General features: G+C 34.9%; 6 protein-coding genes and 1 non-coding gene across 8 annotated transcripts; 3 read left to right on the top strand and 4 right to left on the bottom strand.

Moving 5' to 3' along the window:
* Positions 1 to 7,402: 7,402 nt before the first annotated feature.
* LOC124824740 (tetraspanin-19) lies at positions 7,403 to 11,579 on the bottom strand. 2 transcript variants are annotated; one of them, XM_088092350.1, is made up of 6 exons: positions 11,230 to 11,579; positions 10,318 to 10,417; positions 9,554 to 9,634; positions 9,324 to 9,428; positions 8,344 to 8,523; positions 7,403 to 7,818 (listed from the first exon to the last, which is right to left on the bottom strand). In XM_088092350.1, the coding sequence occupies exons 1-6, from the start codon at positions 11,400 to 11,402 to the stop codon at positions 7,807 to 7,809; spliced, it is 651 nt and encodes a 216-aa protein (XP_087948476.1). In that variant the 5' UTR covers positions 11,403 to 11,579; the 3' UTR covers positions 7,403 to 7,806. The 2 variants fall into 2 exon arrangements, with proteins under 2 accessions (XP_087948476.1, XP_087948477.1); XM_088092351.1 differs by having other exon boundaries at positions 8,356 to 8,523; positions 11,230 to 11,575.
* A 97-nt stretch (positions 11,580 to 11,676) lies between these two features.
* On the top strand, positions 11,677 to 11,749 carry TRNAV-UAC (transfer RNA valine (anticodon UAC)). The gene has a single exon. It is a non-coding gene; the product is annotated as a tRNA-Val (tRNA).
* Positions 11,750 to 12,017: 268 nt separating this feature from the next.
* Positions 12,018 to 13,415, bottom strand: LOC124824739 (uncharacterized). The gene is made up of 2 exons (XM_047297240.2): positions 13,142 to 13,415; positions 12,018 to 12,389 (listed from the first exon to the last, which is right to left on the bottom strand). The coding sequence occupies exons 1-2, from the start codon at positions 13,374 to 13,376 to the stop codon at positions 12,160 to 12,162; spliced, it is 465 nt and encodes a 154-aa protein (XP_047153196.2). The 5' UTR covers positions 13,377 to 13,415; the 3' UTR covers positions 12,018 to 12,159.
* Positions 13,416 to 16,006: 2,591 nt separating this feature from the next.
* On the top strand, positions 16,007 to 16,754 carry LOC148197073 (uncharacterized). Its single transcript, XM_088093595.1, has 2 exons — positions 16,007 to 16,564; positions 16,656 to 16,754. The coding sequence occupies exons 1-2, from the start codon at positions 16,007 to 16,009 to the stop codon at positions 16,752 to 16,754; spliced, it is 657 nt and encodes a 218-aa protein (XP_087949721.1).
* Positions 16,755 to 17,055: 301 nt separating this feature from the next.
* Positions 17,056 to 18,026, bottom strand: LOC148197072 (uncharacterized). The gene is made up of 3 exons (XM_088093593.1): positions 17,577 to 18,026; positions 17,414 to 17,485; positions 17,056 to 17,220 (listed from the first exon to the last, which is right to left on the bottom strand). The coding sequence occupies exons 1-3, from the start codon at positions 18,024 to 18,026 to the stop codon at positions 17,056 to 17,058; spliced, it is 687 nt and encodes a 228-aa protein (XP_087949719.1).
* Positions 18,027 to 18,053: 27 nt separating this feature from the next.
* On the bottom strand, positions 18,054 to 19,919 carry LOC148197071 (uncharacterized). Its single transcript, XM_088093592.1, has 3 exons — positions 19,431 to 19,919; positions 19,020 to 19,144; positions 18,054 to 18,549 (listed from the first exon to the last, which is right to left on the bottom strand). Exons 1-3 carry the CDS (start codon positions 19,917 to 19,919, stop codon positions 18,054 to 18,056), a joined length of 1,110 nt encoding a protein of 369 aa, XP_087949718.1.
* A 2,327-nt stretch (positions 19,920 to 22,246) lies between these two features.
* LOC148197070 (uncharacterized) lies at positions 22,247 to 24,877 on the top strand. The gene has a single exon (XM_088093591.1). The coding sequence runs from the start codon at positions 22,247 to 22,249 to the stop codon at positions 24,875 to 24,877; it is 2,631 nt and encodes an 876-aa protein (XP_087949717.1).
* Positions 24,878 to 27,255: the final 2,378 nt, after the last annotated feature.

Here is a 27,255-nt window from a genome sequence, read left to right as displayed (position 1 = left end):
ATTTGAAAATCAGGAGTGGTGTAAGAATATTTGGGTGTTAGGAGTAACGAATAATACTCAACCAAGATTGGGTTATACTTAACCAAGAGTGGTTAAACTTAGTCTAGACAATTGTCTAGGGATAGATCCTAGGTTAAACTCGGACTAGACGTGTTGTCTAAAGGTGCCAAGAATGGTAGATAATACTTAGCCAAGAATGGGTTATACTTGAAATCAGGAGTGGTGTAAGAATACTTGGTCTAGACAATTGTCTAGGGATAGAACCTGGAGAGGCTAAACTCGGATTAGATGTGTTGTCTAAGGGACCAGGAGTGGTGTAATAATACTTGAAACCAGGAGTGGGTTAAACTCGTTGTAATATTGAAAGTGTTAGAAAAGAAGTGTCTTGTTTCTCAACACCAAGAGGAGGGGTGAATTGGTGATTACTAAAAATGAATGCTATTTAAATCTTTTCACAAACTTTGAATGATCTTTAATCTTTCTTGTAATCTAAGTAATACGCATATGCAATGAAAGTAAAAGAGATAAGGAGAGAAGAACAAACACAAGGTTTTATCCTGGTTCGACCTCAATGCTTACATCTAGTTTCCCTTCCAATCAACCTTAGATTGAAGGATGTTTCACTATAATTGTTTGAGATTTACACCAAAGGTTTTATGTAACACCGTAAATTATGGGATGTCACGGGCTTACAAAAACCGGTAAATTTCAAAACTTTATCATTGCGCGGAAACTTATTTTCAAAAACCTCAACATATCATTGTGCATAAAACATAATAGTTCCAAAACATTTGTTTAATGAAAACAACGAAGAAAATAAAATGACTTCAATTACATTGTCTCAAAGTTCAAAAATAATAACTGTAAATAAAATCCCAAGTTTGTCCCCCTTCATCTCTCGAATCTTTTATGCCTCAACACCATCTACAACATCATCTGCTCACGTATAACATCACACATTATACAATCATTGCATTCACATGCACACACACAAACATGTATAGGGTAAGCTACCGTTAAAACAATCATAACAACAATATTAAATACAATGAATATATCAACCATAACAACCATCTCATACTCAATAGTAATAACAATAGGATTCTTAAACTTCTAACACAAACATCAGCCTTATCCAGTTACTAGATCCCCGACTCTTGATCCTTGACCCTTGGTCTATACATTCAGTAGCACATATGCTAACTACTCAGTATAACTATTATCGTAACACTACTATCAACATCACATCACCTGAAGCATTCCATACCATGATCATCACCATATATATACTACCTCCATGACTATCATAGTCATAAACAATTCATGAGCATCACCAAACCATAAACACCATAATGGAAAGAGTCAGTCTCACTCATGTACCCTACCTCACCGACTGTAGCCGCTCCTACAGCCCAATCTGTAGATTCTCCATACAGATACATTCGAGTAGTCCCACAATTCAGCTAAAGAACATGTAATCTTGCTACACAAGGACAAGGAAGACACCTTCACTCCCACACAAGGAAGGCTCAATACCCTCACATTTCTCGCAGTAAGAAGCTCAGGAAAGTGACCAGAAATCAACTCTGCAATTTGTTCACTTCCAAAATATGTTGCCACGTGAAGTAGTGAATCACCTGCCCATGTTACCTAATCAAAAATATCAGACAAAGGCACCTTCCTTTTTGCACACTCTTTCCCTAACACATCAATAAAGTTATCCACGTCCCCCTTTTCAACAGCATCATAAAGCTCAAAATTCACAATATTTTTTTCCCAAAAACGTTCCTTATGCAGTAGTGGTGAGGCTCCATCTTCTGCACTTGAGAATTGTGTATTCTTCATCTGCTCCATCTTCTCGCTCCATCTTTATTTCCGGCTTGCGTCATTCGAGTGGATAGAAAGCTGCAAATGATCATAATCCATGATTATGTGATGCTAAGGCAAAAGCAATTGCTTGGACAACTGTTTGGTTCATATGTCTATATAAAAATAATAAGGTTAAATAATTCAATTGTTACGTTTTTTTTGCAATATGTTCCTTTACTTTTTTTCTTCTTTACTATGAAAGTAAGGAGAACATGGCATACATTTACATTTATTTGACACACCTCACAAGGATAAAATGGTCTTAAAAGAGTGACTTTTTTGTAGTTTTTCAAAAAAGAAGAAAAAAAAAGTAAGGAAGGTAGTGTCAAATGAATGTAAAATAATTATGTGTGTCAAAGTATCAGTTTTCTTACTATAACACTATTAAAGAGTGTCATATATCACTTTGTGTTTTTTCTAAATATGTTTTTAAATTATATTTATTTTTATTTTTTAGAAAAAAAAATTAACACATGTCAAATTAACGTTACATGATATGACAGTATCAAGTGTAATGTAATAATAATAGTGTTACGTGTCACTATCATGCCACGTGTCATTATATTAATGGTCTCAGTTTACTTCTAATTTATTTTAAAATTAAACAATTTTGTTTCTCTATAAACTTAAACAAAATTTAATTTTTAGTTAAATGTTATACAAATATTTTTATTAAAATTTATAATTTTATTAAAGATTAATTTATTTATATTTATATATGATATTAAACTTTATTGTTTTAAATTTTACATTAGAATTTATTTTAAACTGTTATTAAATTGTTTAAAATTATTTTAAAATTTTACTTTTGAATTTGTAAAATTGTTATTTTTAACCCAACCTAACATTTGTATAAAAATTATTGAATTTTATCAATTTTAAATAATTTAAAAAGTGATAAATTTATTTTGTTATGAAATGCAACTGATAAAAGAGTTTAGCATTTTTTTAGTTGAAATTAATTTTGAATTATTTTTCTATTAACATTACTTTTTATTATGAATACATATATAAATAATTTTAGATTATATTATTTGATTGTATTGATTTTAAAATCAGATTTATCATAATTCAATTTCAACACAAAAAAATGATCTAAAAGCATTTCCAGCGGTTTTGGATAAAATCTCTGGAAATAAGGGCATTTCTTTCAAACACAGTTACTTCCGGGGTTTTCAAGAAACCCCGCTTAGTTCCGGCGGTTTCCAGAAACCCCTGAAAATAGGGACGGTTCAGTATCATGATTAGTTTCGACGGTTCTAGAAACTCCTGGAAATAGGAGTGGTTTTACCAAAAATCGTCCGTAATTTTGTGACGGTGGTTTTCTGCAACCGCGGAAAACGTGTTTTTTGGGAGTTAAAACTCTCGGTAATGCAAAAATAAACCTCTAGAAAAATTACATATTTTTGTGTGTCTAAATAAGAGAGAAGAAAACCAAACTTGGAGTATAAACTATCAATAACAAATTCAATTCGAATTATATGTTCTTAATTGTGAGTTGACATTCAAGAATTAGATCTCCATTGACAAAGAAGAAAGAAAAAACAAAGACAAGACAAATAAGCAATTTAAAAATTGTGATAAAAGAAGAAATAAAGAAAATTTCTAAAATCGAAAAAATAAATGAATGAATTCAATCTCCCTTAGAGCACATTTATAATATATATTATCTCTAATTAGCTACCGTTGTGGACTTACTTATGAGTTGTAGTTAGATCTATAAGTTCAATTACAAAAAGTTTAAGCTAGATATAAAAAAGATAAATCTATGAATTTTTATACAAAAATGTAATAAATTTGTCTGAGAATTGATAGAAAGTAGTAAATTTGGCAAACTATATGGTCATTTTGAAATTATGAAAATGTAGAATTCAATACAACAATAATCAAGAATAATATCTAAAAAAAAATATCACTCAGAGTAAAAAAATGTTAGACTAACTCAAAAACACAAAATTAAAATAAATATATATACAAAATACGATTCACACATTTAAATAATATTAAGGTTTAATACCTATTTTGATTCCTATATTAGTTTGTTTTGTTCAAAGTGGTCTTTCATTTTTAGAGATGTTCAAAGTGGTTCTTTTTTTTTGTAAAAATTGTTCACTTTGATAATTTTCGCTAATGGTGTTTAAATTGCTAACGGTGTAATGTCCACCTTAACCAATATTAAATAAGTTGTCCAGTTTTAAAATACGTGACCACTTGACGTGATAATGTTAAAAGTTTTTATTTCACTTTTTATATTTTTCTTTTTATTTTATTTTATTCTTAATAGATTCTCATCTTCCTCTTACTAAACACATTTGTCTCATCTATAGCCCTACTATGCAACCAGGCCAACAGGATAAACCAATCAGTCCACGTCGTTGGCCACCACTGCTCGCACCCAAACCACCATTGGAAACTCCAAACCAAACCACCACTGAAAAATCATTAACTGCAATCATCACCCTCAAAATGAAAAAAATTCCAAAATCTCAAATCAAAACCCTAGTCCCAAATCGCGAGATCAAAACCTATAGAGAACAATCAAGAACAGAACCCAAATTCAACCTTGATTTGAATCGTTAATCTCATCCAAGCCCTTGCTGTTGTGAAGACGCTGGAGGACAAGTTCCTTGCATCGCGAAACGCCGCGCCTGCCCCCGGAAGCTCGCGGTGAAGACATTGAAGCATTAGTTGCACAAAGAAAGCGTCACGCCTAAGCCATTGGAAAATGCCTCTCCTTCCCTGCGAAAACAACCCAGAATAGAGAAGAAGAAGGGAGCATGCCCTTCTAGCCAATCACGACCCCTAACCAAAAAAGGAGAAGACGAAACCTCCTACCTAGCATAGTTCTTTACGTGACGACGAGTCTCACCTGAAACGATCAATGCATCGCCTTCGTCCTTCTCATGCCACCAGGATTTGTGATTTCAAGCCAAGACAAAAGAGAAGAAAGAACCTTATGAAACCCATAGGGACACCCTAAGTCTGGGTCGGTCTGTTCGAGAACCAAGAAAACAGATAGGGGAGAGAAGTTTCTAGTTAGGGTTTCATGATAGTGAATTGGGGTTTAATTAAGGTAAAATAAATTTAATTGTAATAGAGAGTTTAATTAAGGTCAAGAACTTTTAACATTGTCATGTCATTTGGACTCATCTTGCTACGTATTTTAAAATTGGACAACTCATTGAATATTAGCTAAGGTAGACATTATGTTGTTAGCAACTTAAACACCGTCTGCAAAACTGATCAAATTAAACCATTTTTATAAAAGAATGGACCACTATAAACATCTCAGAAAAGAGAGGACCATTTTGAATAAAACTAACCAAGGAATCAAAATAAGTATTAAGTCTAATATTAAATATATAACTTCTTTAACCATTGTCATGGTGTCACAAAACTCACATGAAAGGGGGTTTTCTCCGTGCACCTCCAAGGTTTCTCTGTACACCTTCAAAGCATTCTTTTAATGCCAAAACTACCCTTCAAACAAGAGTAAATTTTCTTTTCTCTATCCTTATAATTACTTCACCTATCCATTTTTACTCTCACACTTCTTTAACCTGACACCGCACCTCCCGGCTCTTCTTTGCTCTCCATCCCGTATGCCACAACTTTGTTGCTGCTCTAACATATTTCTTCATAGCACCAACGTTCGAAGAAACTATTAAAAATAAAACAAGTAAACAAATTATAAAATAAAACAAAATAGAAAAGAAAATAGAAAAGAAAATATTAAATGAATATCGAATTTTTAAATTGTGTAGGAATGTTCACTGAGTTTTGAAATTTAGGAAAAATGATTATCAGATTTAAAAATTTGATAGAAGTGTTCATCAAATTTCGAAATATAGTGAATTCCTTTTCGAAATTTGATAAATATTTTAATCGAATTTCAAAATCAAGTAATTTATTTAACCGACTTTTTAAATTCAGTAAATTCCTTAACATTTTTGAAATTCAATGAGTTTTCTTAACCAGATTTCAAAATCTAATACAACATCATAAAAATATATATAAATTTCAAACAATATAAGAATAAAATTTCAAACCTAACTTATTGAACAAAAATGTTTATTCATAAAAGATTCGAGATAAAAAGATGAAGTTGAACAAATGAAAAAAAAATAGTATTAATCCGAGAAGAGATGGAGCTGAACGAAGCAAATACACCACATGAAAACTACATAAGTAGAGAGACGAGAAAATAAACAAGACACCTGGGATGCATGACTCTACATATAGAGTACAATAAATGTGATTTAGTGAGCAATAATTAGTGCTTACCTAATTTTTTTTTTCATTTTATATATATTTTGACTGAATGAAGGTACAAGAAGAAGCCCCATGAAATAGTCAAAAGAGTATACAGATATCTTCATGATCCATTTATGTACCAATGAGATTACCTATGTTACCTTCACTTCTACTACTTTTTCTGTACCAATGCTAAAGGATACTTTTAGACCTTGGTTACCTACGTGTGTAGTCACATGTCCTTTGAGAAGGATTTTGGTTATTTCCAATATTAACAATGTTAAGCTCCCATTGAGATTTGGATTCATAAGGTGGAGGATTAAAGGTGCTCCCTTGTCCCATGTTCAGATTACTTTTACTTTGTCGTACTTTTATTTCCTCTAGTTGTTTTCTTCTAAATAGGTCAAGAGAATAATAAAAACAAAAGTAATTATAAAAATAAAAAATTATATACATACAGTATTTAGATGCAAGTTCCGACGATAGCTTGAGTTTCGTTAAGATCAATGATAAGTAGGATTGTCGATCTTATTGATCTTGGGTGATATTGGACAACTATCATATATTTATGTGAGGTTTGATATATTATGTAAATTTATATAATATTCATAGTCATGCATTAATTTAATAAGGAGGTGTAAAGAACAAGATTTAAAAACAATATCTCAAATAACGGATGTAACATTGACGAGATTAAATTTCACCCATAAAACCTGTATTATAACATTAAATCCTGTTCATATAAATTGTTCCATCTACCATTGTTACAGTGTTGATAAAAAATAGTTAACTATCGATTCCTAAATAACAAAATTACATAGTCCTAACAAAATTACAACTTTCTAATGGCTATGGTCATTAGTTCTTTCTTAGTATTCCATATAAAGTATGAATCTTGAATAACAAGTATATAATTCTTCCTATAGCACTGAAATAATACAAAACCACGAATTCCTCTAATGGAAGACATTCACAAATACTATCAGTTAAAAAACATCCTTTCATTTCTTTACTTTTGTAATTACTCTATTTGCTATTGTGACAATCTGGAAAAAAGGTGTTAATTACATTACACTAATAATAAAACAGAAAGAAGGATCTTTGTCTCAAATTTAAAACAATTTTTTTCTGTTTCCATTTTTAAAGCAATTAACGCAAAGATACCTGCAAAATATCATTTTCTTCTGCCTTTGTTCAAGTGGTGAAATGAAGTTTATCAGAATCTCAAGTCAAAGAAGTTTAAACAGATAAAAGCGTGAAAAAAAATGGGCCAATGATGTTTTTGTGTAAATGAACTGGACGCCAAAACTCCATTTTGTATCCACAATGGATGAATGATGAGAACCCAGTTTAAACAAAAGAATATTTGCTCATATCTATTGATCCACCTTCGTAGATACTTTTAACAGAAGATAGAGGGGGTTGTTCATCAAGAGATTGTGTTTTATTTACGATAAACAGACATGATATATGATGATTACACACGTTTACTCACAACTGTGTGAAAATGGTTTATTTGTCCCCAGGATCACGATAAGCACTTGTTTCTCCCATAGCCATTGATTCAATAGTTAATCCGTCTCCAGCGTGTAGGTCATCTTCTAAACCAATTGGCATAAAAAAGGACTGCTTGCCTCACTTTCCATGGATCCAGACGTCAAGGTTAAATTGAAGGCTATGGCCTTACCTATTTGACTGATTAAAGAAGGAAACTTTCATTTAAATGGAGAGAAGTTCAAAGCTAGAGCTAAGATTTAACATGCTGACCACTATACAGTAAAACAATAACCAGGACTTGTCTCACCAAGGAAACAAATAAATAGTGACTAAATGAAATCATAAAGCGACTTCATAATGTATTTGACCACTGACAGAATAGTGTTAACATTAAAATTAAATCAATATCATGCAACAATAAAGCATCAGTAGAGGTTAATGCTCTAATTTCCAAAAAAAAGTTCCGAAAAATGAATGAAGAAAATTGAGATCGCTATCATAAGTACTAAAGATTCAATCTAATACATCATCACTTTCAAATTTTCAGTATACACCGACGTACAGTCTATAAGCCAACTTGCCTATTCAAACCACCTAACAATGAGACTGGGGCATGATAATACGTACTTAAACAGAGTAGTAGTGAAACTAAATCATAAAGAAAATCCGTGACGACTCAAATAAGAAAGTTAAGATCAAGAAAAGAATTCCAATCTAGTTTACCTTGCCACTTACCCTATTCCATGTTTCATTTCCATGTGCATATCCTGGATCAACAACAACATATTGAGGTGGAGCATTCTTCAAGAGTGGCACCCTGTCAGGAGTATATTCATCATCACTATCATAATATTGATGTGGTCCTAGTGCTTTGAGTATCATTGCCAATAGTAAAGAGAGTCCCTGCTTGTTAACAGCACAGGCAGCCATCCGTCAATGCATCATTCATTAACCAAATTCCAAATGTAACTCCATCTTCAGATTTTGGAACCAAAAGCAAGTAGAAATATGGAACAAAGTGTAACAAGAAATATGTACTAGCTGATTACGTAGTTTACTGACAGAACAAATGAATTAGAGAGAGTATACACATTGTACCAGTTGGCAGTTGTTTTACATGTTAATTATATACCTAGAATGACAGTTTAGATCTCATCAACAACAGGAGTACTACCTATAAGAATCCCTTAATAATAAAATATGCATTAAAATTATCAGTAGAGGAACCAAAGAGATAAATATAAAAGGGACAATAAACAGGATACAGTTAGAAAGAAATGATGAAAGCTGATATTTTCATTTTCCATCTTTTCATTACAGATTAAAGCTGTTATTGACCGTATGAAAGAGATATGTGTTCAAAAGAAGAAAGTTTCCGCTGTGTAGTGCTTATCATGTTAGTCTTACACACTATGGTTCCCTAAACTTGCTTTGGGAAAGCAATATTTTTTAAAAGAATTCAGTATACTGTAATCATTGGAGACAGTTTTCTCGATATGCTTTATAAGAGAAAGAAGCTACTTAGACAATCTTGAAAACCTGAATACAAAGTTCCCTTTAATTAAAAAACTTGTGTTTAAAACTTGCAATGATCTTGGAAGTGGGAATTCAGTAGGAAACTTTGGCAATAGGTAAATAATATGCTTCAACAATAATTGTATCATAAATTATTACAGCCACAGACAGAGAAGAGAGAGATTTACCTGTACAGAAACAAGAAACAGGCCTACCCATTTGCACATCTCGTAATTTGATCTGATGAAATTCTTGAACTGATCAAAACTCCCAGAGGGGTCCTTTGGGAAGTCCTGACTCCAATTTTCACGTTTAGATGGATCAGATTCAATATGTCACAGGAAGAGAAGACTTTAAAATATAAAAGCATTGAATTAACAAAAACATTATTGAAATTATTTTTTATAGACAACAATACCTTCTCCCAGTCCTGATTCACAAATACATCAACAGTTAATGCAGCCTCCAGCATGAGAAGCAAAACCACAAACACCATATACTGTAAGCAGTCAAGGTTAACATTGCCTTAATGACCACTTAATGAGATGGCTTTGCTATTGAACACAACTAACTGCATAAAACTAAAAGTTTCAGCACTGAAACATAATAGTGGTTGTTTAACAGTCACCAAAAGTGCAACTAAGTGATAATAATTCGGTAGAGGGAATTAATGACTACATTGAACGGTGAACATTCCCTTACGTAAATTATTAAATGATTATACTTATCTTAAATATTGTATTATAACAATAAATAAATAAAATAAAAATAAAAATAAAAAAACTAACATCAGCAATTAAAATTGTATGTCTCAAATTCAGTGAAAAAAATTAAAACTTTCAGCAGTAAAAATTATTTAAATTGTTAGCTAGCTACCTTAAATATAACTTTCGTATTTTATTAAATTAAAACATTTTTCCATACTATGCATTTAGCACTTAAAATTAAAAAAATTATAATTTAGATGTAGAGAAATTGCTTCAAAAATACCGTAAGAGTAATTTTATGATGCATTTATATTTTAGTTTATTTTATGATATGCTACAATATATACAATTTTTCACATAAATGTTATTTGTACTCCCATGCTTGCAACCTAAATTTTAAGAAATGCCATATCCATGTGTAGCATCAGAGCCGTATCTGTTACTAAAATAATGGTAGACTAAAAGAAAAGGATACCAAATACAGGCAACAGCCATTAGCAGTTTCTGCAGCTACATGACCTAAACACGTTACTACACAGAACACCGCTCCAAGGCCAAGAAACGTGTAAATGAACCTGATTTCAAAAGAAAAAAAAACATGTCTTCAGAATCTATCCATACAGACCAGAAAATTTAATAATGTAAAGCGGAATTAAACTAGCAGGAAATACTGAGTATATCTATCCATAAAGATCACAAAAATAAGCAATCAGTTTGACAACATCCCCTCCCCCACCTGCAATTCCCACAATATATATATATATATATATATATATATATATATATATATTCACGTTCAAAAGATTTGTATCACATAAATTTTTTGTACCATCCAGTGCTCCTCACAATGAACAAATCTAAGGTTTTAAAAACTGGTTTGTGTCTAACGTTAAGGTTCTTGAAGTTTCTACAACTACAATAACTTTTCTTCAATATCAAGAATCATAACAAAACTGCTATTGTGACTACAATTTAACACCTTGAATATATTTATATCCTAAGCCAGAACCCCAACCCTGCTCCAAAAGTCCGGGTAATACATAATTGATTTCCCGGTTCTCTTAATTCCATTAAGAGCTTGCAAGTGGACAGAGCACAAAATTCAACAGCTTTATGATGACAAAAACGACTCCCCCAATCAACATTTCTCTCTTCCACAATTAACTCCTTTGGTTTCCTAGAACGTTATCTTTCATTCAACATTTTAGTACAAAAGCAATAAAAACACATTAATATCATAAAATCAAATCATAATTTTTAATATTTTATTTCATTATTAAAAATATTGAAATCCATCTTCACTGGTCAATCGAAATCCAAATTTTCTCATTCATTAATACAAGGATAAATAGAAAAAAAAAATGGAGGGAAAAAATGAATATTTTACCATGGAGGTGGATAATCATCAGAATCGTGACCAAAGGGGAGGTCACCCATCTCCCTCTGCCAAACCCTAATCATCCAAGCGGAGTACAGAATCATGGCTAACCCGGCCATCCCAATCACCGAGTTCACCAGCTTCAATATGGATTGAATGCAGCTTCTCAACACCCTCACCATTTTCTTTGTGATTTCTAATTCGTGGGAAATGGAATAATGTAAGAACAACTTAACCCCCAGAATCCAATGAAAGCAGAATTGAAAATTGAACTAGAGCGCAAAGAAACCCTAGATCGAAATCTAGGGCTCGTACGCTTAACGGATTCGAAGAGAGCAAGGAGGTTATAAGTTTTTCCTTTAGATTACTTTATGGCTATGAGGTTTACAGCCTATTATGACGTCATTATTATAATTTATAATATATATAAATAATTTCTTAAAATATAGTATAACAGTTGCTGTGGTGTAGTGGTTATCACGTTAGTCTTACACACTAAAGGTCCCCAGTTCGATCCTGGGCAGCAACAATTTTGATTTTTACTATTTTCCTAGAATAATCAAATTAAAAATATATTAAAACTTATTTCTTTTATACATTATCAGAAAAAACCCAAATAAAAAATAAATGTTATTTGAAACCCTTCAAAATTATTCTGAGCAGTTCCTCTTGTAATCATCAATATTTCTAAAGTTTCTTCTTTAGACATTTGCGCTACCAGTCATTGACAGAGCAGGTTCCAATATGACAGACAAATACACAGCATAGACATTCATTCTCAGGTTGGAATACACAAGTGAAACCACGAACCCCTCTTTATTGAATTTTTGTCTTTCACAAGTGCTTAAATAAAAATCATCATTACAAATTTTGTTCTTTTAATTAAATCACTTGGAGTGAATTGTAGATGGTACATAAAATGTTTATTCAGTTTTTCCTTTAACTTGAATCAAAGTCCAGGTACATTCTATAAGCATTTCTGTCTGAGGAGTAGTAGCCTTGAATCAAAGTGTCAACTAGGAAACCATATTTCTTGTAAAGATTCACTGCAGGAGTCCTCAAGGGATCCACATGAAGCATTATGCGCGAAACTTTTCTTGTCCTGCATTTCTCAACTGCTGCTTTCAACAGAGTCTCTCCGTGGCCTTGTCCCCTATATTGCTCCTTCACTAATAAACCAAAATGTGTAAACCCATATTGCCAATAACCAAAAGTTGAAGATTCAATCCCAGCAATGTAAACCCATATTGCCAATAAACAGTTTCAACAAAAATAATTACATAATAAATAGTATAAAATAATATTAAAGACATAAAATATCATGATCTTATAGCATTATAACTATACACTATGCTACAGGATTTTAGTAATATTCAAATAACAAAAAGATTCAAATTAAACATATCATATCATACTACTTAGGTTTAAGATTCAGCAATACTCGTTAAAAATAAAGGACTACAATTTGAACCAAAACGAAAATAGCAAAAAGATCAGGTTGATCATTTTTTATTTCTTAATTAAGAAAGATAAAAAGCTAAATAAAATCATATTAAACATTTGTCATTAGGTTATTACAACAAAGCTTTTGGCTATTTTTCTATGGTTTTGACTAATTTTCTTCAAGGTTACGTTTATAGTTCATTACACTAGTTATTCAATTCGGACACTTAAGCCTGATTTTCGTAAAACTTTTCACTAGCTGCGGGTGATATACGACACCACGATAGTTTTTTCTTCATAAGTAGTAGAAAAGGCTCAGATTATTTAGTTGGGAAGTTTCATCAAACAAGTTATGGGCATGACTTGAATTCTTGATAACGAAACAAACACTAGCATTGGAAAGACCAAATTTCAGTTTCTGAATGCAACCATCCTTTCATGAGATAGATGTAAGCAAGAAAACGAATGGGGTTGGAACCTGCGAGCTTGGTGATGGAGGCGTACAGGGAAGAAGGCCAAGAATACATGACGTAGCCTGCAAGCTCGCCATCCACGTGAAGATAAAGCAATCCACTGTTCTTCTTTTTCAGTTCATCGTGAAAGAATGAAGCTAGTGATTCGTGTTTTGGAAAGATCTTTCTTTCTAGTTTTACTATCTCTTCCACTGTCTTGGCACAGTTTCTACTGAGCTCAAGAATCGCCACATTCGCCATGATTGGTAACTCAAAAAAGAACTCCAGACTTGTAATATTTCATGCTTATGTTAATTTAAGAATTTATTATCTTTATTTAATTTATGTTTATTGATTAATTGTTTAATGAATAAGAGGCTACTATGTAAGTTTTTATTTATAAAGTTTTTATAATTAAAAATAAAATAAATAAAATCATTTTGATCTAGTTGTAAGTATTATTTGAAAATTATTTTGAAGAGTTCATTGAAATATATAGATATATCATAAAATACTTTCATAACTTTATATAATATGTCATATAATAGACTCACATAAGTAAAAGAGATATTCTCCCTGCACCTCACTACCTTCGTCCTATACCTCTAAAATATATTTTAATTCTAAAGTATACCCCTCAACACAGTCAACAAGAATATTTTGAATTTTTAAAAGGCTGATTAATTTTGAAACTTGAACTCTGCCGCATCTCACCCTCAAACCCTACACCCGTTCTAAATCACACCTTCCTCCTCCGCCCTCCCTCCTCTCCCATTGTTCTCTCCGGTCTCCTCTGTCCCTCTTTTCTCCTCCCTCCTGTGCCAAGCTGTTTGCGTTTCTCCTCGGTGCTTGATTTCTCACAAATCTTAGGTGCTTTCTGGCGTCCAGGTTAGTATCTTGATAAAATGTAGGTATTTGCTGTCATACAAATATATGCATGTGTTTTTTGAGTTCGCTGGGTGTTGGTGTTGGTCGTCGGAGAGCAGCTGCTTAAACGCCAGTGGTCGCAGACTTCCGTAGTTGGAAGTGCGGAAAGTAGGGAAACCGCATATCGATATGCGGAGAGTTTCCCAGGCGGCTCACACTAACCGCACATCCATGTGCGTTAGGTGTCGCCGCATTTCGAATAGCGTTTAGCTTTGATTTCTAGGTTTTTTAATTTTTTTTATTAGGTTAGTATATATTTATTTTATTAGGTTAATTTTTTATTAGGTTAGTATATATTTATTTTATTAGGTTTATTTTTTATTAGGTTAGTATAATAAATTTAATTTTTTTTGTTAGTTGATAAATAAAATGTTTTCTTAATATATTTTTATTTATTTTATTTGTTTGTTAAATTTTGTTGAATTTGTTATTTTTTAACATATTATTATTTTCGTAATATATTATTTATTATGTATTTAATTTTATTTAATTTTTTTAAATTTTTTATGAAATTGAAATAATTATTACATTTTTTATTGAATTAAATAATAATTATCATCTGTAAATTTTGTTAAATATTATTTTGGATTTATTTGTAATTATTTAATTATTATATATGTATTTTTTTGAAATTTTATATTCTTTGATTACTTATTATTTGTTTGAATATTTTTATTATGTAATTAATTACTTTTTTGTATATAATATATTAATAATATAATTGGTTAATAGATATGGTTAAAACTAGAGGTGCATCATCTTATCATGGTAATTCATCCTCTCGTGGTGAGCCATCATCTTCATCACATGATGAAAGAAGACAACCTATGACATCTGCTCGTAGAAGACGAGTAGAAGAATATCGCGTTGATGAGCATGATTATGAGGAGCAGGAGGAGTTATTACAACATGGACATGGTCAAGATGATTAGAGGATATTCAGCAGCAGCATGACTCTAGTCAGAAAGAACATGAAGGTGAAGGTGAAGGTGAAGATGAAGATGAAGATGAAGATGAAGATGAAGATGAAGGTGAAGATGGTGGATTCCCAGGAGGTCCACATGACACCTCCTTACTTACCCACTATACCTTTGCATGTTGCATTTGCCATATGGCAAGGCCGAGTTAGTCATCAACCTAAATTTTAATTGTTTAATAAATGTTACATTTTTTTTATATAATTATGTTTTTATTTAAGATCGAAGGGAGATAAAGGTTGTCACTCATGGCAAAAAATTGAAGCATTTTGGAATGTATCATGGGACCATTGAGCCTTATATCTCCATGTCGGGGTTGGGTTGTTTAGTGAACCTGTCATACAACTTGTATGTCGATCATGGATTGATCGTTGCCCTTTCAGAGAGGTGGCACCGAGAGACTAATACTTTCCACCTACCGATAGGTGAGATGAGTGTCACATTAGTTGACTTTATGAATTTGCTCCACCTACCCATCATGGGACAATTTTGTGAGGTTGAGGAGTTAGAGTATGATGAGGCTTGATCTCATATCATGGAGCTGCTTGGTGTGGACCACGCTAAAGCTTCAGCTGAGATGAAACAGTCACGTAGTCCAAAAGTTAGGCTCAGCTGGCTACGCGAGGTCTACCAAGAGTGCATCGAGCAGAAGCGTTGGGAGTGTGCTGCTCGGGCATACTTGTTGCATCTGCTTGGATGCACAATTTTTACGAATAAGAGTGCGACTCTAATTTGAGTATCGTATCTCCTTCTCTTGCGAGACTTGAATGCTTGTTCGAGATATGCTTGGGGAGCAGCAGCACTTGCACATACATATGAGCAGCTAGGAGATGGTAGCTTTAGTGAGGTCAGACAGATAGCTGGATATTCCACTCTTCTACAGGTACATTACCATCTTCTAAGTTTATTTTAATATTGTTTGACAATGAATCAAACAATGGAAGTAATGTTTTTTTGTAGAGTTGGATATATGAGCACTTTCCTGCAATGGGAAGGAGGCAAGTGTCTGAGAGGTACACAAAACTTGATCCACGTGCTTCACGATACATACCCCCGAGGGTGGGTTGGAGTTTGACAGAGGGCCGAACATTTCTGGATGCCCTCACTTATGATGTAGTTATCTGGAATCCATACGTTTCGCAAAGACGTACATGCCCATTCATTGCCATAATTATGTACTCGGGATGGATCCTATTAGGCGACATGATTCATCGACATCTACCTGAACGCGTGTTGCGTCAATTTGGTTTTCAGCAGATCATACCACGGTCACCTGATAGTCTTCCAATGCCAAACATTCCTACAATTGATCTAAATTCGTTGCGGTATGTAGAGTATGCCATTACTAGTGTCGTTGAGGCTCATGAGCCACATGCGTGTGTTGATGGATACATAACGTGGTTTAGGCGGGTGTCGCACCCGTACATCACTTCAGGCAACGACGATGAACGACCTAGTCTTGCACCGCGCATGAGGCGAGACATTCCAGATGACAGGCTGGTGCCTCCAGTTCGTCGTAGACGGTCGGCTGAGCTAGGATTGTTGGTATGTATTGAAACTAACTTATTTTGATTTTTTTCATCAATTTTTGTTCTTGTTTACTTAATAAATTTTTTTTGGTTATCTTAATTTCAAGGGTATGAGGCGTGTGATCAGGATGTTGCAGGGCATGTTAACCTGTCGAGACGTCACAGAGGGCACTGTAGCTTATCAACGTACTACTGAGACACTATAGGTAGCTCGTAGGTCTGTTGAGGAGTATGAGTCTAGTACTAGAAGAGGTGGTCGTTATGTGCGTGGACGTGCATCATTTTCTTGAAAGGACATTGTTATATATGATTGCCTTTTTAATGGTTATTTATGTAACGGTTATTTATACTTTAAGTGTTTAAAATATTGCATAATTTTGTATGGTTTTAATAGTTTGACTAATTATAATATATTTAACAAGTTGTATGAATCGCCTTTGTTTAATGAAATTATATAAAGAAAAGTATTTACAACTGCAAAAAAAAAGTTACATAACAAACTTAATTTCAGTCTTCTCTAAGATCTACATAAGTCGTATTAACTGTCATTAAATTCATAAATGATTGCATCCTGTGTGTATAAAATGTAGACCATGCTCGCGCTTGTGGGTAACAATGGTTTGACGAAATTATGTCCACCATGGGTAAGGGACAACCCTGTTGTAATTGAACCTGAAAAATTAATATTAGTAAGTAAATCATAACATCCAATGGGTAATGCTTCACTTGTGATACGAAGGTTTACCTATACGAAATGACATCCATTAACAAATCCAATGCATAACATCTGATGTTGTGTGACATCTGTAGGCAGTGAAGTTCTTAGTGGAAATATGGTAAAACTCTGAACATATGACAAACATACTAAGATGACATTGTATCGATTTGCAATTGCATAGCCAATGTCAGGTATGGTCATCCACTTCTTAGCATTAACCTGTAATACATGTAGGTAAATAAGAAATACTTATGAAAAGAAATACAAAATTATAAATATATTACATGTTTATAAGGTAAATAAGAAATACCTGTGATCGATCATGGACAATCAATGATTGTCGTAGTTCTTCCAATTGATCGTAGCTTCCTACTAATTGTGCGTATTCATCACGCCACTGAGTTAATTCTTGGCAGAGGTCATGTCGGATAACGGGCCATGCCTCTTCACCTAGGCCCAACATAGCAGCAATACATCGATAACCACAATGACCATCGGCAACAACATCAACAACATCTACAATGTATGGACGACAAATCAGATGAAATTGATTTAACATAGCTATTGTCCTTCGCGTTTCTTCTTTGGCCTTCGATTTCACTTTTGTTTTTCGTGATGAAGACTCTGTCATCAAATGTAAAGTGTCAACGTGCTCAAAATATGATGGGTCACGTTTCGTAGACCTCTCATGCCGTGCAACTTTAGACTTCTGTGCACCATTTGTTTTCACTTTATGCGAAGGAGCAACCATAGATGTCATCTCTGGGCAAGCAATTTCGATCATCTTCTACTTTATGTTGACCTTTTCACCGATGTCAACCTTGTTGAATCTTTCTTGTACCAATTCAACTTCACGGTCAATGCTAAACTCTGGAAGCGATTCATAAGAAACAATACTTGAAATGCTTAAACGGGTCCACATAACATGAATTTCACCAAGTGGAATTATTCCAGGTTGATATCGTGCTAATACACAAGCACATGGTAGGCCGTATGTTGAGCTCAAAATGCATCCACAACGACCACTGTCCATACCTATTTTATTGACTCGCTCAATTTCATCAGCAATAAGTCCTAGAGCGTATCGTGAAACACGCCCAACAAGTCTTCTATATATTAAACCTTTGTAAGCATCACTCATTACGTTCAAACTTTTTTCAAAGGACGCCTTGATTTTGTTATGATGTAGGACTATGACGTTATGCATAGCATCCCAACACGAGCATAGGTCTCCCATACTAGATCCCAATAATCTCTTCAGGTTCCAGTGCGCAGACTCAACCCTGTCACATATCACATTAATACATTACACACAAATATGAAATACATAAGTACAGAAGCCGATGAAAATAAAAATTACCTGTTTGTTGTAGTGTTGCCTAGATGCATAACTTTGTTCGTCTACGCCTTGACAAAGTATGTCTTGTACGGAATTATCCAAGTGCGGTTGACATAATCAAAAAATAGAGGCCATGCAGAAGAGGCATACTCAAGACGATGAACATAAGCACTAAACATGGACCGGTAGTCACAATCCATGACATTCTGCCACACTTCCATCAACACATCCATTGACTCAACCTTATCCACTAACATCTTTCATTTCTCTCTAACATTTTTCGCAATGTGGAATGTACATAGCATCTGATAAGTCTCCGGAAAGACATTATTAATTGCATTTATCAAAGCAAGGTATCTGTCAGTGATAATAACGCGTGGACCGTCCTCTGATGTCAATAATAATCCTTTGAACCTTTCCAATGCCCAAGTGAAATTACTTTGGCGTTCACTTGAAAGTAATGCAAAGGCGGCTGTGAATGTCAAACCAGTTGATGTGACTCCCACAATCTCCAGCAATGGAAGTCGATATTTGTTTGTCTTGTACGTCGTATCCATTAAGAAAACAATATTAAAAGAATTGACTAAGTGCACTGAATCGGGATGTGTCCAAAACAAGTCACTTACCACGTTAGAATCGTCCAAACATCTACTTCTCTGGATGTATTTGTCTCTATCTAACAACATCATCAACTGTTGCATTTCAGTTCTAGACCCTCTCAAAGATCGTTTGTACGTGTACCTCACATTATATATTTGCTTTTATCGTGGTCACGTTATCTTCATTATGTTCTTTCAGAGTCAAAAGAATATTTGACGGCTTTACTTGACTATTAGTCATGTCCACAAGAATTGATTGTTCAGCAGCATTTAACCTACCCGCGAAAGAATGACCGACCAAAGTCTCTGCTAATTCATGGTTGTGATAGCCGCACATAACCTTTAACACCCAACCATCTCCTTTAGGTTTACCCCTCAACCTAAACGGACACTCACATTTTCTTGTATCAGAGACACTAGGTTGAACATCTGGCTTATACTTCCTATACTTCCTGCTTCTTTCACAGCCTAACAAAATAAATGTCTTTCTACCAGCTTCACCAGTTGTTGTGTCAGATCTTATAATGACGACAACAAATCCAAGATCAAATGCAATCTTTCGAACCCATTCAATTAAATCGGCGCGTGTTGGGAATATTTGATCAGTGGAAAATTGATCTGTGTAATCACCCTCACCCACTTCTTTTAAAAAATAAGAAAACTCCGATATAAAATCAGAATTTATTTCAGAATCCAAATATGGGAACTTATCCATCTGATATAATTAAATATGACCTACAATAAATATTACAATTTAAAAATTTATTAAATAACAAAAAAAATTAAAAAGCACTTTTAAAATTAAAATGAAACTATAAAGAAGATCTTTAACCTAATGTTAATGAAAACTTATATTTTTAGAACTACAAATTATGCCCCGAACTAGATAGAGTATCTTTCTCTCGTAAGTGGACATTAAATTGATGGATAAGGCAAGAGAATAATATTGAGTTGCTGGATAAGGCAAGAGAATAATATTGAGTATGGTGGGATCTTAACTTCCATATTCATCTTTTCAACATAAAAATTAACTAACCTAAATATTATTAAAAATTAATTAACCTAAATATTATTAAAAATTAACTTACCTAAATATTATTAAAAATTAACTAACCTAAATATTATTAAAAATTAACTAACCTAAATATTATTAAAGAGGTTTTTGCCAGACTAATAATACACTGCCTACTAACTAAACATAATCCATAAACAACAAATTTAAAATAAAAATTCATAAAATTCGTAGCATAAAACATAATGAAAGAAAAACGTGCACATATAAGAAACGCACTTCAAAGTGCGACAGAAACATATAAAACGCACTTCCAAGTGCGACCACTAGGAAACGCACTTCGAAGTGCGGTTAGGATTCCGCGAATAACATACCTCTCTTCTTCCTCTCGCCCAATGATAATGCTAAATTTTACCATATTTTAAGCATCATTTTAGTAGCAAAATCAACTCCTTTCTAACTTATAACTTGCTTAGTCCTCTTGTTTTGTCTTGTTTTCTATATATTTGTGTTTTTGGCTACCTTGATGTACTTTCATCAATAATCCCTTATTTTGTAGCTAAAAATGAGCTTGGAAGACTCTCCAACAAACGATAGAACTGGACCAAGAAATTAGCACGAAGAAATGCCATCAGCAGTGCAAGAACGCTCGTCCCAGGAGAGCGGACGCTCGTCCAGAAGGCAGAAGAACGGACGCTCGTCCAGAGTGGAAGCACGAGCGAACGCTCGTCCCAGGACAGTGGACGTTCGTCTAGGAAGGATGACGCTCGTCCCAGGACAGTGGACGTTCGTCCAGGAAGGAGGACGCTCGTCCAGGAGGACGCTTGTCCGAGCCAGAATTGGGCGCTCGTCCAGATGCGAGAGGCTCGCGCCCGGGCGCGAAACAGAGAGGGCGCCCAGGCGCGACTTTTCGCCAGTTTTGAATTTTTACGAGAGCTTCGCGCTCGGGCGCGACTGACAGAGGGCGCCCGGGCGCGATTTTTACTGATGTGGCAGACAACTTATTTAACCCTAAAACGCGAAGGGGAAGGGATCTTTTGCTGCCCAGACACGATTTCTCTCAATTGGAGCTCTTGGAGGCGAGCTAGGAGCTGTGGAAACAGTCCTTCTTCATCCTTGGGTCTTCTTCCTTCTCCCATTTCCACCATTGTTGTAAGCTTGAGCTCTCCATTCATGGAGAGCTAGTTTCATTATTGTTGGGGGATTGATGTAGCCACTGAAATCTTATGTAAAATACTATGTTTTGAATGAATTTATGCCTCTTTCATTGATTGTTAGTGTTTAATTCCTTTTCTTAATGCTTGTTGTGAAATTGCTACCCATTACATGATTTTAGGGTTTGCTTGATATTGGAAAATGTTGGGTAAATCTGGACTTGGATTAAACACCTAAAGGAAATAGTATCTAGGGATAGAGCTAGGACTTTTGGTTGTCTTAAGATCTCAATTCTTAATGCAGAAATAATTGTTAGGTTTTCCAAGGAATTGGAGTCTAATAAGGAAGTCTAGGCTCTCTCTACCAAGGAATTGGGTTTGAGTAATTTAGTAGATTGACATTGGCTTTTGAATGAAGAGGAAGTGATTTTCTTTACATAAGAGTGAAGTAGGTGAAATCATGCCCCCAACAATACCATTCCATATCATTTCTAATCTTTCCATTTCCAAGTGTTTGAGTATCTAAGATCACTTTTATTAATTATGTTTCATGTTTACTTTATTTGCATAAAAACACAAATTATGAAGCATTCTTTAGTCTAAGTTAGTTGGAAATTATACGATTGTTTGGTGACACGAGTCTCTTGGGAAACGATATCCGGTCTTACCGGTTTTATTACTTTGAACGATTTGGTACACTTGCCAAAGAGTTAACAAGTTTTTGGCGCCGCTGCCGGGGACTCGGTGTTAGTACTTTACTGTTGTGTAATTCTTAACCAACTTAGGCTTTATTCTTATATTCTTTATACTGTGAATAAATTTGTTTTTATTAATCTTAAAGTTAATCTTGTGCTCTAGTATTGTTGTTTTTAGTGAATGCAGACAAAAATTCGTACTAGAAGCACACCATCACTTGAACCTCTTCTATTGGATCCTGAAGTTGAAAAGACAGTAAGAAGAAACAATAGCCAAAGAAGAAGAGAAAACAGGACTTCAAGAGACATTTCTCCTACACCTGTAACCTCTGAGCTACCAAACTCTCCTACAGCTGATCAGGAAATGGGGGATATGGGTGACAATATGAATGACAATGGTGATAGACAAGCAAGGCGCACCTTGGAAGATTACTCTACTTTCGCAGGACCGCTCCACTTTAATAGTATTGCTCGACCACGGGTAAATGCTGTGAACATGGAAATGAAGCCTGCTCTCATCCATCTGGTGCAGAGTAATCAGTTCAATGGCCTATCACACGAGAACCCTTATAATCATTTGGCAACTTTCTTGGAAATTTGCAACACTGTAAAGATTCATCAAGTGCCGGATGAAGCGATAAGGCTCAGCTTATTTCCATTCTCCTTGGGAGGTAATGCGAAGATGTGGCTGAATTCTTTCCCTGAAAATAGCTTTACTACTTGGGAAGATGTTGTGGCAAAATTCCTCAACAAATTCTTTCCACAGTCCAAGGTTAACAAAGGGAAACAGGAGATTTCATCTTTTCAGCAGAATGTCAATGAGACTCTGAGTCAAGCCTGGGACAGATTCAAAGGGCTACTGAGAAAGACACCCACTCATGGGTTTGATGAGCCTACCGTTCTCAACATGTTTTTGGGAGGATTGAGATCCCAAACCAAATTGATGTTGGATGCCTCAGCAGGAGGAAATATCCGCTGGAAGACTCCAGACGAAGCCCATGAGCTGATAGAGAATATGGCTTCTAATGACAATGAAGTGCAAAATGAAAGGGCTCAACTCCAACAAAAAGGTGTTTTTCAACTACAATCTCAGGACGCCTTGTTAGCTCAAAACAAGATAATGACTCAACAACTTGAAGCTCTCATGAACAAACTCTCTCAGTTGCCAAAAGAGCTCCAAAATGTTTCTCAAGCTCAACATCAAGGTTGTGAGTTATGTGGTGGAGATCATGTGAATGGTCAGTGTGCCATGCAAGCAAAGTCCCAAGAAGAGGTGAACTATATGGGTAATCAAGGTAGACAAGGTAACTACAACCAAGGGTGGAGACCTCACCCAAGCATGGGTCAAGAACAAGCTGGGCCATCAAATAGACCACCACAACAACAATATCAACAACATTCCTCTTTATTAGACAGGACCTCAAAGTTGGAGGATACTCTTCAGCAGTTTATGCAAGTGTCCATCTCCAACCATAAAAGCACGGAAGCTTCCATCAGGAATTTGGAGATACAAGTTGGTCAACTGGCCAAGAAGCTAGAGGAAAAGTCTAATAAGAGTTTTGGAGCCAATACTGAAACTAATCCGAAGGAAGAATGCAATGTAATCAGTACTAGAAGTGGAAAGGTATTAGCTCAGAGAGAGATGGAGGAAAAAGCAAAGAAAGATTATGAGATGGAACAAGTTAGTGGAGAGAATAATAAATTGAAAGAAGATGAGTCAGAAGAAAAGGAAAATGTTAGAGGAGAGAAAAAGAAAGAAGAGGGAGATGAGAGAAGAAAAGGAAAGGAAGTTGAGAAGCCTCTTCCCTATCCACAAATCTACTCAAGAAAGGAGAAAGAGAAGCAATTGGGGCGGTTTATGGATATCTTCAACCAGCTTGAGATCACCATACCCTTTACTGAAGCATTGCAACAAATTCCCGCCTATGCAAAGCACATGAAGCAATTCCTCAACAAGAAAAAGAGGTATTTAGATGAGGAAACAATTGAAGTGCAGGGAAATTGTAGTGCCATCATGCAGAAGACTCTCCCTCCAAAATTTAAAGATCCGGGAAGTTTCACCATCCCGTGCACCATTGGAGACCATGATATAGGGAAGGCTCTCATTGACTTGGGGGCTAGTATCAATCTGATACCCCTATCTATGCTTCAGAAGATTGGTGGTCTTGAAGTCAAGCCTACAAAAATGATGCTGCAGCTGGCGGACAGATCCATCAAGTATCCGTATGGTGTCGTGGAAGATGTGGTGGTCAAAATAGATAAACTCCAATTCCCAGTGGATTTTGTAGTTATGGACATGGAAGAAGATGCAGAGATACCACTCATACTTGGAAGACCTTTCATGAAGACAGCAAAGGTTGTCATTCATGTGGAAGAAGGAACAGTGAAATTAAAGGACCAAGATGAGGAAGTAACTTTCAACGTCTTTGGGGTTGAGCAGCAAAATCATGAAAAAGAGACTAGTATTGAAGCCACTGATGAAATTTTATCAATCACTAGTCTAACAGAGCAAGCTGCCAAGTTGGTCAAGAGGAGCCTCAGCTGTTTATCCCCAAGAGTAAAGGGAGAGGAAGAAGAAAAGGAAGAAGAACTAGTTCACCAAAATTCTGTGAAAGCAAGCGATGAGCCCAAACATGGCAAACCAGTGAAATTCAAGAATAGGTTATGGGTCATCAAGAACATCAAGATAAATGGAGTACTTGAGATCGAGGCTCCATATTCTAGGAGAGTCAAGTTGGTGACTAGGAAATTACTGAGAGGATGTTGGTGTCATGACAAGAAGAGACACTGCAACATCAAGAATCAAACTTGAGCTTAATGATGTCAAGCTAATGACGTTAAACAAGCGCTTTTGGGAGGCAACCCAATTTTCTTACCCTTTTTACTTGTGGTTGTGTGATTTTTGTGTTTTGTGTATTAGTAGCTTATGTTTTGCATGTTTGTGTAGTTTTGAATTGTTGTGATTTTTGAGTTGTAATGTTGTTTTTGTGGTTTGTATAAGTTTTATGTTATTTGTAGCTTGGTTTGTGTGTAAGTGCATTGAATGAAGGTCTAGAACCAAAAATCACATGGTGAGTGGCCAATTTCGCAGAAATCTGCATTATGCAGAAAACTGATATGGCGCCCAAGCCCCCCCTGCTGAGGGGCGCCCGGGCGCGAGCTGCACCAGTGGCCTCTGCACCAGATTGACTGAGTGGCGCCCAAGCCCCCCTGCACCAGGGGCGCCCGGGCGTGAGCTGCACCAGGGGCGCCCAGCACCAAAAATTCTGGTTCTGCACTTTTGTTTTCTTGATTTATGATGAGTTTCCCATTCTTTTGCACTCTTTCACACACTCCTTTTGATGTGTTGTTATTCCTTTTTGTGTTGTTGTACCTTTGGGAAGCTTAATTCTAAGATTTCCCTCTTTGTTCTTGTACTTTTGTCTTTGTTTGTTTTGGCTTTCATTGTTTTGTTTTTTTTTTTTGCTTTCTTTTGCATATTTCTTTTAGTTTGTTTTATGGATTCTTCTCTCCAGTTGTTGACTATGAGATACTAAGTTTGCTTTGAGCTTTGTTGTTACAGGATAAGATCTTCCTAAGGACTTAACAAGTTTGAAACCACCATTGGCCAACCTATGACTTGAAAATTTTGCTGCTCGTGTAGCATGGCTTGGGGGCCAGGCCCCTACTGATGGGGGAGGTGGAGCAGTTGCGGAGTATACTCTACTGTTGGAGGAAGATGTTTCAGATGAAAGTGACGCTAGTGTCCTACACTGCTGGAGATGCAAAGAGTCCATTTTAATTCGGTTTTTCAGTTTTAATTTCCAGTTCTTATTTGCTTTCAGTATTTGTGTTTTTGATTTCTTTTTGACTTGCCTTGTGGATAGTTCTTGTGCAATTGGTCTGGTGATTTGAGTGAATCATATGTTAAGCTTGAAATGAATGCAAATCTCTTGTGCTTGCTCTTTATCTATGAGAATTGTTTTGAAAATCTGATTTAGATTATGTGGTTGAGCTTGTTGAACAGAGATTGTGGTTGCTTGTATCTGTTTAGATAGATGCTTGGTTTTAATTGTGATCAATATTCTTGGCATGATGTTTATCAAACTTTGGAACTTTGAGTAAACCTGTGAGATGTTGTGCCTCAGAGTTTATTGCTGAATGTTATTACTTTGGAATCACAGTTGATTTTGCCTAAGTTTCTCTATTTGAACTATTTGCTTGCTTGTTACAAATGATCAAGGCCATCTTGTTCTTCCACCTCTTCTACATTTTGAACCTAAAAGCCAATGTATAACCTTTGAACCTTAAAGAAAACTTTCTCATTCCCGAAACCTTAAGCTTATTGAAAAATCCTTAACCTCCTTACCTTGAGTTGAGATGATCATATATATTAGAGTGAGGAGAATGGTCTAAGTTTGGGGGAGTGTAAAAAGGGGAGCATTGAGAAAACAATAAGTTGAGTTAAAAAGAAAGAAAAGGAAGAAAGAGGAAGAAAAACAAAAACATGAATTCAATGACCAAGAGTTGGGAAATAGGTTGAGAGTGGTTTATTCAATTTTGGAGAAAAAGAGATACTATGTTATATCATGAATTAAATTGTTTGGTCTCTTATCTCAAGGTACTTTGTTGTTGAGAAAAAACCAATTTTTCTTCTTAGCCCAGCCACAATACAAGCTTCAAAAAGTCCTTGTGATGTAACTTGCTTGTAATGTGTTTGAAATTGTTGAAACGAAAGGCAAAGTTTATTTGTGTAACATTGTGATATTTGAGAGTTAGACACACATCCTTATACACCATTGTGCTTGAGTGAAACACTTTCCTTGGTGAGGATTGGTTCCATGCACTCATTGAAAACATCTTGCCATGTTTGTTGATCTATCATTTGCATCTATCTTGTGGCTTTTAATTTGTGAGCACCATGATTGAAGTTTAGCTTGTTAAGACTATATTGTCTCTTGAATGTGATTTATAAGTTGAGCAAGCATGATTGATTTTGTTTATTTGATTGAAACTATGCTTGACCAGCTAGACCATTGTGATTGAATTGTTTGCTAGGAGAAGTACTTTTGCTTGAGGACAAGCAAAGTTGTAAGTTTGAGGGTATTTGATAATGCTAAATTTTACCATATTTTAAGCATCATTTTAGTAGCAAAATCAACTCCTTTCTAACTTATAACTTGCTTAGTCCTCTTGTTTTGTCTTGTTTTC

The sequence above is a fragment of the Vigna umbellata genome, chromosome 6 (assembly GCF_029865625.1).
Source record: "Vigna umbellata cultivar VRB3 chromosome 6, Vumbellata_1.0, whole genome shotgun sequence".
NCBI classification, from domain to species: Eukaryota; Viridiplantae; Streptophyta; class Magnoliopsida; order Fabales; family Fabaceae; genus Vigna; species Vigna umbellata.
This window is presented reverse-complemented; position numbering and strand designations above follow the sequence as displayed.

Coding starts and splice junctions, on each gene's coding strand:
- LOC148197071 (XM_088093592.1), bottom strand. CDS start 19,919: ATGGATAAGTTCCCATATTTGGATTCTGAAATAAATTCTGATTTTATA. Junction 19,145..19,430: donor TGGACATGACTAATAGTCAA/GTAAAGCCGTCA, acceptor ACGACGTACAAG/ACAAACAAATATCGACTTCC. Junction 18,550..19,019: donor TTCACTTGGGCATTGGAAAG/GTTCAAAGGATT, acceptor GATATGTGACAG/GGTTGAGTCTGCGCACTGGA.
- LOC148197073 (XM_088093595.1), top strand. CDS start 16,007: ATGGGAAGGAGGCAAGTGTCTGAGAGGTACACAAAACTTGATCCACGT. Junction 16,565..16,655: donor CGGCTGAGCTAGGATTGTTG/GTATGTATTGAA, acceptor CTTAATTTCAAG/GGTATGAGGCGTGTGATCAG.
- LOC148197072 (XM_088093593.1), bottom strand. CDS start 18,026: ATGACATCTATGGTTGCTCCTTCGCATAAAGTGAAAACAAATGGTGCA. Junction 17,486..17,576: donor TTGTCCATGATCGATCACAG/GTATTTCTTATT, acceptor CATGTATTACAG/GTTAATGCTAAGAAGTGGAT. Junction 17,221..17,413: donor ATCGATACAATGTCATCTTA/GTATGTTTGTCA, acceptor TTAATTTTTCAG/GTTCAATTACAACAGGGTTG.
- LOC124824739 (XM_047297240.2), bottom strand. CDS start 13,376: ATGGCGAATGTGGCGATTCTTGAGCTCAGTAGAAACTGTGCCAAGACA. Junction 12,390..13,141: donor CTCCATCACCAAGCTCGCAG/GTTCCAACCCCA, acceptor TTGGTTTATTAG/TGAAGGAGCAATATAGGGGA.
- LOC148197070 (XM_088093591.1), top strand. CDS start 22,247: ATGCAGACAAAAATTCGTACTAGAAGCACACCATCACTTGAACCTCTT.
- LOC124824740 (XM_088092350.1), bottom strand. CDS start 11,402: ATGGTGAGGGTGTTGAGAAGCTGCATTCAATCCATATTGAAGCTGGTG. Junction 10,418..11,229: donor GATGATTATCCACCTCCATG/GTAAAATATTCA, acceptor TTTTGAAATCAG/GTTCATTTACACGTTTCTTG. Junction 9,429..9,553: donor TGAATCAGGACTGGGAGAAG/GTATTGTTGTCT, acceptor AATTGGAGTCAG/GACTTCCCAAAGGACCCCTC.